The sequence below is a fragment of the Pinus tabuliformis genome, chromosome 5_2, assembly GCF_031772625.1.
Source record: "Pinus tabuliformis cultivar Carrire ecotype Pingquan chromosome 5_2, CPIR1, whole genome shotgun sequence".
In the NCBI taxonomy this organism is placed as follows: Eukaryota; Viridiplantae; Streptophyta; class Pinopsida; order Pinales; family Pinaceae; genus Pinus; species Pinus tabuliformis.
Window position 1 is genome coordinate 709,644,473 of NC_142306.1, and position 14,840 is coordinate 709,659,312.

The following is a 14,840-nucleotide window of genomic DNA, read 5'->3' on the forward strand; positions in this document are numbered from 1 at the left end:
AGTCCATCAAATGGATGTAAAAACTGCATTCTTGAATGGAGATCTAAAAGAGAATGTTTTTATGTCCCAGCCTGAAGGATTTGTTGTGAAAGGACATGAACATAAAGTATGCAAACTTGTGAAGTCCTTGTATGGCCTCAAACAAGCACCACGAGCCTGGTATGAAAAACTAACTGAGCATCTTCTGAAACTCAACTTCAATCATTTTGATCTTGATGATGCAACTTTATTTGTCAAGAAAGTTGGCAAAACAGTTGTATATCTTGTGGTATATGTAGATGATCTTTTAATGACAGGGAACAATGAAAGCTATATTGCATCCATAAAGAAAGAATTAGGAAAAAGTTTTGAAATGACTGATTTGGGCTATGTTCATTACTATCTTGGCATTGAAGTAACCCAACATCCAAAATCCATATTTCTTTCTCAAAAGAAATACATTGGAGATTTGTTAAACAGATTTGGCATGACAGAGTGCAATCCTCTTTCTACTCCAATGGAACAAAACTTAAAGCTCACATCTATTGAAGGAAAGGAATTTGAGGATGCAACAAAGTATAGACAGCTTGTAGGAAGTCTCATCTACCTCACTACTACCAGACCAGACATTTCATTTACTGTTGGAATCCTCTCCAGGTTCATGCAAAAGCCTTGTGAGGGACATTGGTCTGCTGCAAAAAGAGTTCTAAGGTACTTGAAGGGAACTCAAGACCTTGGAATCAAGTATACACAGGTGGACGACTTCAGCTTGATTGGATACTCTGATTCAGACTTCGATGGAGACAAAGAAACTGGAGTATCTACTTCAGGATATGCTATGAGTCTTGGATCAAGAGTTGTCTCTTGGAGATCACGCAAACAATCAGTTCCAGCAGATTCCACAACAGAAGCAGAATACGTGGCAGCAGCTGAAGCAACGAAAGAAATTGTGTGGCTCAGGAAAATTCTTGAAGATTTGCAGGTAAAACAAGTACAATCAACTCCACTCATGATTGACAACACCTCTGCAATAAAGTTGGCCAAGAACCCAAAGTTCCATGATCGTACAAAGCACATCAATACTAGATATCATCTGATCCGACATCATGTTGAGGCCAAAACAATCCATCTTCGTCATTGTTCCACAAATGAGCAAATTGCAGACATCTTCACCAAAGCACTTGGAAGAGAAAAGCTTGAAAGATTCAGAACGATGCTTAGACTCACCAACATCCCTTCAGATTAAGGGGGGGAATGTTGACACCTAATCCTCTGCGATTGGGTGAATGTGGAATGTGAACAATCATCAAGAAGATGAACTGATCAGTCACATTCATGTATATAACAATAGCTACCTAATGAAATAAACGAATCAGTTTTTCTGCCAAGTCTGGAGTTACTCCTGGTCTGACAGAAATTTTTGCAGAGGCAACAATTTGAAACCCCAGAAGGCAATGTTGTTTGAAGGCCTGAAAGGCGAAAGTTGAGGAGAAATCGATTTCTCTGAGTGAGTCGACAGAGAAATTCGATTTCCAGTTCGAAACTTTCAGAGGCAGAACCAACAACGTATTTTCTTGCAAAGAAAATCTCTAGTTGGGATGCAGATATTTTGCTGTAGTTGCCGGGAAAATAACATCAGTGGGAGAGGAGACACACTGAGGGAATTTCTTCCTCAAAGAATTCCTAGCCAAGGAATTCAAATTCTCATCAGCTGAGCAACAACAAGGGGCAACAAATCTACTGAATCCAACAGAGAGTGCGTAGGCTAGCCCAGCAGCAACGTAGAGGAGAGAGGAGGCTATTCGACTTTTTCATTTGGCAGAGATGGCAGCCAATGGATTGAGAAATTAGGACTGGTTGGATGGGGCATCCAACTATGTGATCTGAAAGGCAAGGATGTCATGCTTTCTAGATGAGCATTTTCTCAAAGTCTACATCGACAACATGGTAGTTGAGCCCACAGGTCCATATCTGCTCAAGAAGTACAAAGGACAAATGGCGAAGACAAAAAAATGATCCTCGACGGAGTGAAGGATCATATAGTCTGTCACATTGCTGGCAGAAACACTGCCAAGGAGATGTGGGATGCATTGTCGACGCTATATCAAGGATCTTTTGAGCAGCAGAAGATGTACTTGGAGCAGAAGACGATGCTCAAGGGGGAACGCATTGATCCGTTCCTTGCAAATCTTTAAGAGACCCAAGATGAATTCGCAGCTGTGGGGTCAACACCTCAAAAGGACTACAGATGGGCAGGATCCTTGAGGCGCCCACCTCTTGGATCAGTTTCTTGCTATGGGAGCCCAGATCAGAAGTAGTAGAATGGACCAATGTCAGTTGGTGCAAAGTAGTGCCAGAGTGACAGTTGCAGTGGCTACGAGTGCCAAAGGCTGAGTAGCACAGAGCAGAGTTGGCAGCAATGTAGGTGGCACGGAGCGGAGGTCAGCAACAACGCAAAAGCTTCAGAGGGTCAACATAGAGACTAGTAGCAATTAGACTCCAGCAACGATATGCATCATACTGAACACCGGTTTAGTAATTTGGGATGCTTTTCCGTTGCTGATGCAATAGCAACAACTGTTGGAGAAGGTTGTAGTACCAACAACATCATAGATGCAGAATTGACAGGGAGTTACAATATGGATGCAGTTTTGACAATGGTAGGGTCAGCAGCAGCAGTACAAATGTAGCGTTTGCGCAGTAGTTGGTGGACAAGATGTTAGACATCAACAGTGCAGAAGGAGATGTTACAGAATAGAGTGATGCTTCAGCAGGTTGCATTGCTAGAGCACATTCCTCGCTAAGAGGGAGTGTTGATTTCTGGTAGCATCAAATGTGCTCTAAGTCTCAAAATTTGCAGGTAGTCTTAGACACATGCATTCTCCAATACCCAAAAAGCATTTTGGGAAATTCCACCCAGAGATAGTTTTATTAAAATAATTAATTACTTTTAATGGGATCCTAAGTCTAAACTTAGGAAATTAAAATAATTTTAATGGGTATTAATCTAAACTATGGGTGTAACTTCGAGAAGAAGACAAGGATCAAGACAAAATTATCTAAGCCATTGATTAGAAGTTAATCTGGGTTGTTGGTTGTCCAATAGAAAGATACAAGAAGAGGCTTGAGGGGCACTTGGAGAACACACAAAAAGAGTTCAGAAGATCGAATTTCTGATGCAGAGCAGCTGCAAGTGAGAAATTTGAAGTGAGCTTTTGCAATGAGGGGTAGGATAGTTCCGGTTGGAGATTTCTCCTGATCCGGGAATACTCAGCAAAGGAGGTAGAGAGAGATCCGAGAGAGACAACGTTGAACCAGAAGAGGCTGGCGTAGAGCCACGCAGAGGCAGCGCTGAAGCCTTGTGGGAGTTCGAAATTTGTTGCAGGGTTCGATTTTTGTAACTGGAAGCTGGGGTGTGAGATCGGGAGAGCAAAAGTCTAAATCTCAGAGAAAAATCGATCGGCTGGGAAGAGTGATGCAGGTCCTAAACAGTGTGATGTTGGGCTGACACAGACACTGCGCAGAGACAACCAGGGGTTGTTCATTCAAGGGTTGGATCAGCCGAGACTTCCATTGATAGTGTGAGGTAATCTCACAAATCTCTCTGTCAGTGATATTCTCTATAGCTGGATTGCTTGAAAGGCATCCAGAAGTTGTATTCAGAAATTACTACTGCATAATAATAAAACCCTCAGAGCTATTGCACCGGTTTTCCTGCATTGGGTTTTTCCAGGGACATTTGTCCAAAAATAACTGTGTATAAGTGTGTATGATTATTTCTTTCCTGTGTTGTATTTAGTTTCTGCAGTCTTATTTTGGTGTAAGCTGCAGTGTATGTATTTCAGTCTTTGTCGTAGAAAACTGTAAATAACTTGTTCAATTAATTCAACAAGTAGGTGAAATATAATCAGTTTGTTGCAGTAGGAATCGGGTAACCGATTTTTCACAAAGGGCATCTTATAGATTAGAATCTTTAAGTAGATTTCTCTTAGACTTTAACATTTTCTTGTGATAGTTCTTTTCTTCTTATTAGTTCTTCTTTCAATTATTATGTTTCTTTCATCAAGATAAATGCCAAACAATGAAGATCACAACCAGGGACACAAGATGTAGGCACTTAGCTAGGGAAAAACTCGTAAAGAGGGGAAGACCCAATCAAACTCTTCCTTAGTAGAATTAAAATCAATTTGAGACCATCCTAGACCCTTGACCTAAATATCTCTCTGTCCATCAAGTCAGCCTTCCAGTTGAAGTAGTCTTCTTCCAAAATTGATCCTTCTTCAATCATAAAATTTCAACTCTTGCAATTTTGGAAACTTCGGCACTGCAATCATGGAAGAACTTTTGTCTTGTAGTTGTAAATTTTGTCTTCAAGCATTCTTCTTCTTCTTCCTTTGTAGATGCCCAAAACAACCTTCTTACTACCCTTTGCATCTTTTGATTGATATCTGAATTACATACCTTGATGATCAATAGAATGCCACAAAATAGGTCGAGTACCTTTGCTATATATAGTGGTTGGAGCTTGTATTTTTCAGGCCGACATGATGAGATTGAGGCCAAATTCTTGTGGTGAGACCGACTTGATGGTGGAGGAGTTAACATTACTCGAATAATTTTCTTTCTTTAATACAATGAACCTAATAAGGGCTTTATACATCATGACATTGATCTTTGACATAAGACACAAACCTAAAAGCCTACGATGGAGGCTTGACCTATAGACCATTGACCCATGTAACGACCCATTTCAACTTACAAGTAACATAAAAATATTAGCATGTATACGAGGCATGCATATGATAGCTACATATGCATGCATTGCATGCACTGCGCTAGTATGCATACTAACTTATTATGAAAATTCCCAAGTAGAAGGAAAAAATGAATTAATTATTGAAAGCACTGTAGTAGTATTCATACCAATTTAATTATATGAAGTGTTTATGTATGGGAAATAAATTAAATAGTAAAATAATTAATTAATACCTTATTTATAATATATTAATTCATTTTCATTAATAACATTTAATTAAATAATAAATAAATAAATATTATTAGGCCCAAGTTAATTAACTTATCCTTTGGCATGTCATGTTAAGTACTTTTAAAAAAAAAAAAGATCCTCTTCCCAAAGTCGGTTGAAGCGATAAAGATCAAAATACCATTTATTATATATTTAAATAAAAATATAATTCAATGTACAATAAAGACAACCGACTAGAGTAATGGGAATTTAAAAGGATAAGGACAAGGATGATTGGAGGAAAAAAGGGTGGGATTTCTTCGGAGGGAAGGATCCTTTCCTATATAAGAAAATCTAAGAGGAGAAGGACGGGGGGGGATGATTAGATGGAGATTGCGGGATGGAAATTTGGGAAGGAAGCAAATGAAGAATCTGGGAGAGGAATGTGAAATAACGAATGAGCTTTGGGGCTCCAGATATAGATCTAGGAAAATTGAGACCTGTTCTTGGAAGTTTTGGGCACGGGGGCCAAAAGGTTTCACTTTTGAAGCCTTTTGGGTTTGGGGTCCGGAAAGACCGATCCCAGACAGGCTGGGAGGAAATTGGTTGGTTTGGTATCCGGAGAACAACATCATCCAACATCATCCAGGAACCGACACCAACTCAGAAAAACCAGGTAAGTACATACATCTAATTTGATTTGTTTAGTCATAAAATTGGAAGGTATATTCTGTACATTCTGCTAGAAATGAAATTTTATGAAATTGTAAATACAGTATGTTAGAAATGAATTTAAATGGACAGGCATATACTGTTAGAAATATTTGTAAATTATCATACCAACCGTTACAACCCAAGCATGAAACCCATGCTAAATATGTCAACTTATTTAGCAATAAAAATTTATTTTGACAAATACAATACATCATGAATATGATTATGAAGACTGACACTAGTTACATTCTTCAACAGAAAATCCCCTTGAGAGAAATACTATAAGAGACCAAGGGTTGAGAGATATACCGTGGTAAAGGCTCATTCAATGATCACCTATAGTTAAGAGAAAAAGTTTTGAATGGTGAACTACAAAGTGCAAACCTTCAAGAAATCCCCAAGTCAAAGTAGCTTCAAGGGTTCGCTCTTTATGTGATAGTTAGGGCATCAATTTATTTGAAACTCCACCATCGGAATTCGTTCAAAACTAGAGGATGCCTAGAGGAGACATAAATGAAGAAACTTGTTTGGACGAAATCCTAAAATTCCTCCTCCCTATAATTTCGCACCAAGCCTTAGAAAATCTTCCTATCCTTAGGGACGAAGAAAAGAGGAATAAAATAGGTGAAAACAAGATATTTTATTAAGTTAATGTGATTACCAAGGATCTAGGACCAGTGCCTGGGTATTGGGAAGATTGGAGTCAAAATGATTATGTTTTAGGAACTCCGCTCTTCAAGGAGGCCTAAAGAAGAAGCTACGCTCTTTGTGGATGCAACTTCACAACAACTTTAGAATTTTATACTTCGATATGCAATATTTGATGGAGTTTCAAGGTAAAAGGTGCACAACCTACCCCTATGAAACATTGTTCTTCTTGCCAAGATGAATAACATATGCAACGAGTCAAGATTACAAGTGTTTCATAAATTCACATTAATTTTGTGGGCACAAGTAAAATCATGACATAGCATTCCATACATTAGACATGAAACATTATGAAATTCGCGTGAAAAGAGCACTTACATGACAAAAAGAGTATATCCATCCATAAAGTTGCCAAATAGAAGCTCCAAGAGAGAGCGAAAATATTCCACACATCAAAATGCATTTAATCATCCAAATCATTCCACAAACTGCAAGTCCGAAATCTTTAGAAAGATGTATCCCAAATCCAAGAGATGATGAATGAAAGAGAATGTCTCTCTTATATTTATAGAATCCTCTAAGGAATTCAAATGGCCTAATTTAGCCTAATGATGCCCCTAAAATAAAATAATGTGCAAAATAACAATACATTGGTGACAAGTCCACCAAATAGCTCCATAATAAAAATATTTAGCCTCTCAAGAGGGCCGAAATGATAGAAAAGTAGCTAGAAGGGTTATTGGAAGGCCAAATGAAGTCCCTCATGTGCCATAAATATAATGAGTAGGAGGGCTCCCATAACAGTGATGAAGGGGGTGATCCCTTAATCTCCAAGCAAATGACGTGTGGTGCCCCAAAGTGGTTGTGGGGGCACAAAAGCATCGTCATGGGTCTCCAATTGAATCGAACTAGCACATATCCCATCTGCAAGGGCTAGAGCAATGATGCAAGCCCTCCTTTTGTTTCCCATGGTGAGACACAACCTCTTCTAGGCCTTGGATCAACTGCCAAGTGTGTGGTGCAAGTGTGTGGCTGGTTGGGCAAGGTGGTCCAAATGCATCATCATCATCATCATCAAATAAGTGGAAAACAAGTGAGCAATGAATGGCACTGAAGGATCCCATGTCATGGTAATCTGCTCTCTGCTATAGTGGAGGTCCATGGCTCTCAACGCACACCCTACAAATGCCAATATGATCTTCTGAAGGGTTTGGAACCCATATAGTGAGACCAAGTGCCAAGATGAAGACCCACCTGCAGTCCTGTATAAGATTCAATGCATCTCCTCACCTTCCAATACAACAAATCATTAGTGTAATTGAGTAAATGAGCTTACAAATCATGGAACCAATTGGGCACTTCATAGTGGCATGCCCTTCCATAATGGGCTTTAGAGTGTATATGAGTCTCCAAGTTCAAGAAGGAGGTTAATCAAGGACCCTATTAGTGGCTTCAACCTCTAAGGGAGAGACAGGTCCGTGGTATATCCATCATATAGTTGGTGTCATGTGATATAATGATAGAACGAAGTGGAGCATCAAAAGAAGGCTCAAAGTTACGTGCCATGGTACAAGGGTAGCTATGATGAGGAAAGCCCACATCTGGGTGTATTGATGTAGGAGGGAGGAATCGTGCTACATGAGTTACCCCAACCTTTGTTTTTCCACCCCTCTTCATATGTCTTTTGCCTTTTATTAATTTTTCTTTTATAACTGCTCGAGCCTACATGGGATGAGAGCATGATGTGAATGATATAGCAATGAGTACACGCTTTAAGGTTGGGCAGTTGATTGCCCACCAGGGGTTGGGACAATCATGGGTTCCTTGGTGATGTAGGGGGCCAACATAGGGGCCCTAGGAACCAGGGCGATGACCATAATGATAGGGGGTAGAGCTCATGTTGGCTTCCACGTGCTAAATTTGTATGTCCTGGCCATCATTTGCATTTTATGGTACATTTCTTGTTGAGAGAGGCCAAATTATGCTTTTTATTTTCTTTTTAGTTGCATCAACCTCTGGAGCATCGTTCCAAGCCCAACCAAAAGTGTGGACAAGGGCATAGGAAAGCTAACTCCTTGTGCACCCAGATGGGAAATATGTGAAACAATGAGCAGAGGGGAGTGATGTATGTGGTGTCAGGAAGCGAGACTACGCAACCAAAATTGGGATTTCCCATGTTGTGACACTCCTAAGCTATTAGTCAATAAAAGAGATCCCAATGGGACTAGGATACAAGGTTAATCACCAAGTTGGACAAGGGGACAAGAGCACAAACGAAGCCCATTTTTTTCACCAAATCCCCCCGCCAATTCATGCCCAAAAGTGTCCATGATAAGTAAGCAAAAATACCCAACTATATAATGAAAGACATATCTTCAAGGTTGGAAGGCCCACCTTCAAACATACGATCATAAAAGATGGGTGAGGGTACATAATCGCTGGTTCAGGTGGCAGAGATGGTGGCACATTGAACTATCTGGTGGCTGCAAGGGGCCGCTGGCTGCCATCTGAAGACAATCTAGGAGAAAATTTTCCCCTATGGGTGTAACCCATAGGTGGTGGGTAACAAGACCCTCTACTTCTACTTATATTTGCTCCTCCTCCTTTCTCCTCGTGGGCTCCACAATTCAACCTCCTCTCTTCCCTCCAAATCGAACTTCCTCAAGGGAGTTCAAACTTCCTTTTTGAGGTGGTCCCCACATTCCACCATCCATTTAATTTATTCTTCTCTCTAATGTTTTGGAGCCCGTTTCTCACAAAATTTAAATTAGTGCCTCTTCATCCATTTTTTCTAAGTTTTATGCTCCAAAAAAGGTCCACCACCAAAATTGCAAAAATTAGGACTCAGCAGAATTTAATTAGACGGAATATTACAAATATCCTTTACGAACAAATGCATATTCAACAGATCAGACACTTGAGTGTAGGAGAAATACAACTTATCTTTCAAGGGTCTGCCCTAAAATGATAAACATTTTGACATCTAACAGTTAGGTTTGGATATTAGCCCTTGGATCTAACTTTCTGGTTTAAATTTCTTATCCAAGTAGATTGTCTCTAAGTCACTGTTGGTGTTGATATGCTGTTGTAAGAGAAAGTGATGTCTAATATAATGATGCTCTCTATCATGTCTCAGAGTGAATGTAGATTTACACTGATTATAGTTCAATCTCTTTACCTTTAGACTTTGAATATTTTGTTGCTGCTGTGCAAACCTGGCTCAACAATTTCTGGTTGTTTTGTTGTTACTAATTAGATGCTAACAACATATTTAACTAGCAGACAGTTTTTCATGGTTTAGCTTACATGATTAACTTTAACATTTGTGGTTCTTTAGCTACATTGCCAAAGGTGGCCATCTTTACTGAAGTTAGTGTGGCTGGAGGAAACTCAAGTACAACAACAGCTACATCTTTGTCTAGAATTTGGACACAAATGGAAGGGGAGTGCAATTTGTCAGTTATAGATTGGAGTGAAACTCAAAACAACTGTTCAAATATAAACTGTAGTGATCAGAATTTACAAAGCTCATTTACAGATGAACCAGGATTACTAGTTGCTAATGAATCTGAGTCTGTGGAATATGCTGTGAAGAAAGCTAACAAATTGCTGGAACTTGTGAGCAATCAATCTAGAGGCATTAGATGTGTCACTGGGTCATTGCATGTAGTATCTACAGTTATTTCTTGTATACATAACTAAGCAGCTTGCGGCTAGTTACTGAGTTTTGGTTCAGTTCTTGGTTTTGGCATATGAGAGTTCAAATACTTTCACCTTTATTTTCATCCACATCTGTATGACTATTCTATTATGAAATCCTATAAATATGTTGTATAATGGCTGGCATGTTTTAAAATCAGTGGTTGGAGGATTCCATAGCTGTACCACAAATGAACAAATGATCTAAATGTAACAAGATTAATTCTCATTAGTATGAAAATCATGGTCTGTTTTCGGTGAATGAACAAAACTGGAGTCTTGGCAATTAAAAGTATAAAAAAATGCATGGATTTATTATTTCACACATGGTTAATTTATATAAATTTAAGTGCCATATCCATCCCTTTTTGCGAGGTAAGATAAAGATATTGCATGTGGTAATAAGTCGGTTTTTCTATTTTAAGAGAATTTCATTGACAAGTCACTCTCCTAAGCTAGACTATTATAGTGAGGCTTTAATACAATATGAATTACAGTATTTTGCCTTTCTAAAATCAAAATGACAGTTTTTTTTTGCCATAATGGCACTTATATATAATCTAATGGACATAAAAAACTAAAAGCTGTGGGAAAGGCATTTAAGCATTTTAAAAGCAATGAGGAATCATGCGAATCGAGTGAAAGAAATACTAGGATAGTGCACATAATTATTATATTAGTAGTATTTCTATGAATAATCCTTGGAGTTTTGTGCCAAATTTCGCAAAATATGTAAGTCTCATGTGCTAAGTTAATAATTGAAAATAAGGTGTTAATTTTTCTTAGGGTTATATTGTTCTTTGTCTTAGATAATAGTATTTCATCATTTACACATTTAATTCACCCCACAACATTATAACATCATTACATCATATGCAATTATGTAGAAACAACAATATCATCAACAATGCAGTGGAACATAAAGGAACAATAGAAGAAGAGCATTCACACATAGAAACACTAGGATTGGCCAGAGACTAGGGAAAAACCCCACAAGGAACCCTTTCAAATTCTTCTTATTAGATTGTCATAAAATGTTCAACAAAGAAAGTACAATAATCAATTTCTTCATTCACAAGACTATTGAGCAAAATTAACCAAATCATATTCCAAAGATGAACCCAACAATAATACTAATGAAAACCATGATTCAGAAACTTGCCGTCAACTGTCAACATCTACGGTCAACTGCCGAAATTTGCAGTCAACTGTGGTCCACTGTGGTCACCTATAAAAATGAAACCCTAAGTCCCAATCAAATTGAGGGAGAGTCGTGTGCGGCTAAAGCTTTCAAGCCCCACAAAGGGTTGGAGCCAAAAAATTCCTGTGTCAACCCTGCGATTGGAAACCAAAAACCCTAATTCACACGTGCGAGCTCAGACTTTGCAATTTCGAATCTATGTGAACTAATTTCCCGCAAACCTAATTCTGACCTATGTGAGCCAAACCAAAGAAAGAAGAATGATCGATGATATCCAAATGAGGGTCACTTGACTTGTATTTATAGCGATCCAAGGGTGTCCAATTTCTCTTTTGGGCCGACTTGTCCTTTTGTGCACATGTGGGTTTTCATATTAATAATATATTTTTCCTTAACCAAGTTAAATTCTTCCAAGTGCTAGAAGGGGTCTTTCTTGATGAAGAAGGTTATCCAATGGAGAGAATTTGTCCTTAAGCTGCCAAATTAACACTCCCTCTCAACTAGGGAGAAATCGTTGACTGCAACACATGTCCCATCACAAGTGTCTCGACATCATCAAATGTCATTTTTTCTCATCTCTCCTCATATTTTCTCATCCCTCCTTATCTCTGCTTGTCTTCTGCTCATATGTTGAACACTCTTGAATCTAAAAGAAGAAGAATTTAACATCGGAGGGGAGCTTAAGCTACCACCCTTAATTGACATCAATAGCATCGGAGAGCTTATCTCAATCTAGAACAACATCAGGGAACCTTGCTAAACCTGAAACCACATTGGGGAGCCCATCTCAACCCAAGATCTACTGACAATGAGGAAGGTCCTATGGGACACTCTCACGTCATGTCTATGACAGTGGGGAATGTTGAAATTTCTGAATCTAACACATCAGAAATCCCTATTGCATTATTTGGTTTATTTCACCTGCTTGTTTATTCTTTAACAAGTTATTTATTCATATAAATACTGAAAATAAACACAAATGCAGCCTTAACTCATATATAGATCAACAACTGAAATACTAGACAAACACACAAGGGACACCATTATTTTTGGACAATCGTCCCCAGAAAAACCCAATGCGAGAAAATCGGTGCAACAGTTTTGAGGGTTTTATTATTATGCAGATTTCTTGAGTACAACTAGGGTGCCAAACTGGCTCACCCAACAGAGGTTTTTACACGGCAATAATACCTCTTCTTGGAAGAAGATATTCAGCTTCTCAACACTAATTTTCCCCACGAAAATCCTTCCAGCTCTTCTCCAAGGCTCTGCGTCAGCCCTTCTAGCTTCCGCATGGCTCTCGAACCCGCTGCGTAATCCCTCTGCCTCTCCGCATCACCCACACAGACCCCTTAGCCTCTACGCAATCTCTCGCTGCCTCTGCATGGCTCCTGCTGCCTCTACCTAGCCTCCTCAGTCACTGTGCTGACCCTCTGGCACTATCTCTGCCTCTCTGTTATGTACTGACTGCCCCTTGTTGCAACTCAGATCACTTGTTCGAATTTTCTCAGCAAAACTCGCTCCAGAAAATCGAACTAACTGATTAATCTTGGTGTATCTCCAAATGACTCTCAAGCCTCCTCTTATACTTTTCATGTTGAGTCTTCAACAACCGAGATTAAGTCTCTAATCAACGACTAAGATTAGATTTGGCTTGATCCATGTCATTTAGAATCTTCTCACCCAGTTTTATATTAATACCCATTAATATTTTAATTTTCCTAAGTTTAGACTTAGGAACCCCATTAAAAATATTAATTATTTTAATATCCCTCTAACTAGGTGGAATTTCCCTAAACCATTTCTAGATCTTGGAGATCTAATGTGCTTTAGCCTCTCCACCAATTTTCATGGCTAGAGCACATCCGATGCTACCACAAATCAACACTCCCTCTTAGCGAGGAATATGCTCTAGTAATGCTCCACCACTGAACATCACTCTGAACCTCCTGCATTGGTACCTATGTTGATGCTTGGCCCGCTGCCCAACATCCACTGCACTGTTGCTTCCTGTACTACTACCCATGGCTCTGCCACTGCCACTGCTCCATCTGTACTACAGCTCCCTCTCAACATGCTGTCCATGCTGCCCATAGCACTTCCACTGCTACCTGCTGCACTGCAACTCAGTTACCGAGAATTATTTGAATAGCCCAACTAATGACATCCTTTTCAGTCCGGAAGCCTTTTGATGCTGAAACTACTTCTGCTACCTATGCGCTATTGCAACCTCCTTTGTGCCTCTCGCACTGCTGCAAAGACCTATGTGCCTCTCGCACTGTTGCAACCCCCACTGTGCTACTACAGACCTCTGCACTCTAGCACTGTCTTGTTGCTCCATCGTATCTTGCTTCTACTGACATCTGTCATCTTGTTATTATCATCCGAAGCTCCCGTAGTCGGATATGATCCAAAAGTTTGGGCACCTCAAGGATCTTGACCCACATCTTTTGTAGTCCTCATGACTACAACTCTATGTCATCCCACCTATTCCCTAGTGGTGCATGAGCACTCATGGCACAATAGTCATTAGTCTCGACTTATTTCTCCACCTTAGCCGAAGCTGCCTTGGAGTCAGAAGCCTCTCCCTTATTCTTCTTTCTGGGACACTTGGTTGCATAATGACCCAACTCCCCACAATGGAATCACTTTAGCTTGGAGATATCCTTCTTCTTTCTCTTCCCCTGCTGTCCCACAGATGCCAGAGCCGCATCCTCCTCCTCCGCTTTCTTGATTCGACCTCCTTTGCCACTACTCCTCGCCTTGGTCAACCGTCTGATCTCTTGTTGGTGAAGAGCTACCCACATCTCTTCCCATCCTGGAAGATTAGCTCTACCCAAAATGCATTGGACAAATGTCTCCCACTCCTCGAAGACTACATTTAGAGCGGTCGTCACCATGAACTCCTGATCCGGTGTGGCCCTTATGGAAGTAAGTTGGTCCCAAATCTCCTACAATCTGAGGAGGTATAGATCTATCTACTCCCCCTTCTACATCTGATACGACCGCAGCTGATTCTCTAATAGCATCTTCTGCTGCATGGAAGTGCCCTGACACAATGTTGTCAAAGTATCCCACATCTCCTTTGTCGTGCTCTTCTCGGCAATATGTGGTACGACATGATCCTTGACCTCATCAAGGATTATACACTTTGCCTTCACCATTGCATCCTCATACTTCTCATTATCAGTTGGGTCTACTGGGATAGCCATGTTTCTCAAGGCGAAGCCCTTGATGTGATGTCTATTCAGCACTGACAGGATCTTGGCCTTCCAGATGACAAAGCTGGAAGCCCCATCCAACCTGTCCCGATCCCTCAGTCGTTCACTACCATCTCTGCTCCTTCTTCTAGACTCCCTTTGAGATTCGACTTCCCTCCTGGAAATCTCCCTCTAAGTCTTGATTTCCCTGCTGGAAATCTTCCCTTCAATTGTCGATCTGCTCATCTTCGATCCTCTTTGCAACTGCAACTCGGATTTGGATTTCTTGGGTAGAAATCTGTTAAGGCAACGACTCCCTCTACCTTGGTTCTGTCCCATTAGGTATTGTTCTGCTTCGACAACAACAACACCCCACCAACTTCCTAATCCACAATCTACCCACAACTCCCTATGCCCCAACAACTAAAGAATT

General features: G+C 40.0%; 1 protein-coding gene across 3 annotated transcripts in view; it reads left to right on the forward strand.

Moving 5' to 3' along the window:
* The window catches only part of GLA1 (Folylpolyglutamate synthetase family protein), a 488,793-nt gene that overhangs the window by 445,014 nt on the left and 28,939 nt on the right, over positions 1 to 14,840 (forward strand). The window contains exon 10 of one of the 3 annotated variants that reach the window (XM_089436893.1): positions 9,645 to 10,025. The exons of the other annotated variants lie outside the window; for them this stretch is intronic. Within the exon in view, the coding sequence (XP_089293019.1) occupies positions 9,645 to 10,009 (365 nt within the window). The 3' untranslated portion in view covers positions 10,010 to 10,025. Of the gene's footprint in view, positions 1 to 9,644; positions 10,026 to 14,840 lie in introns of those variants that run through there. 3 annotated transcript variants of the gene reach the window in all.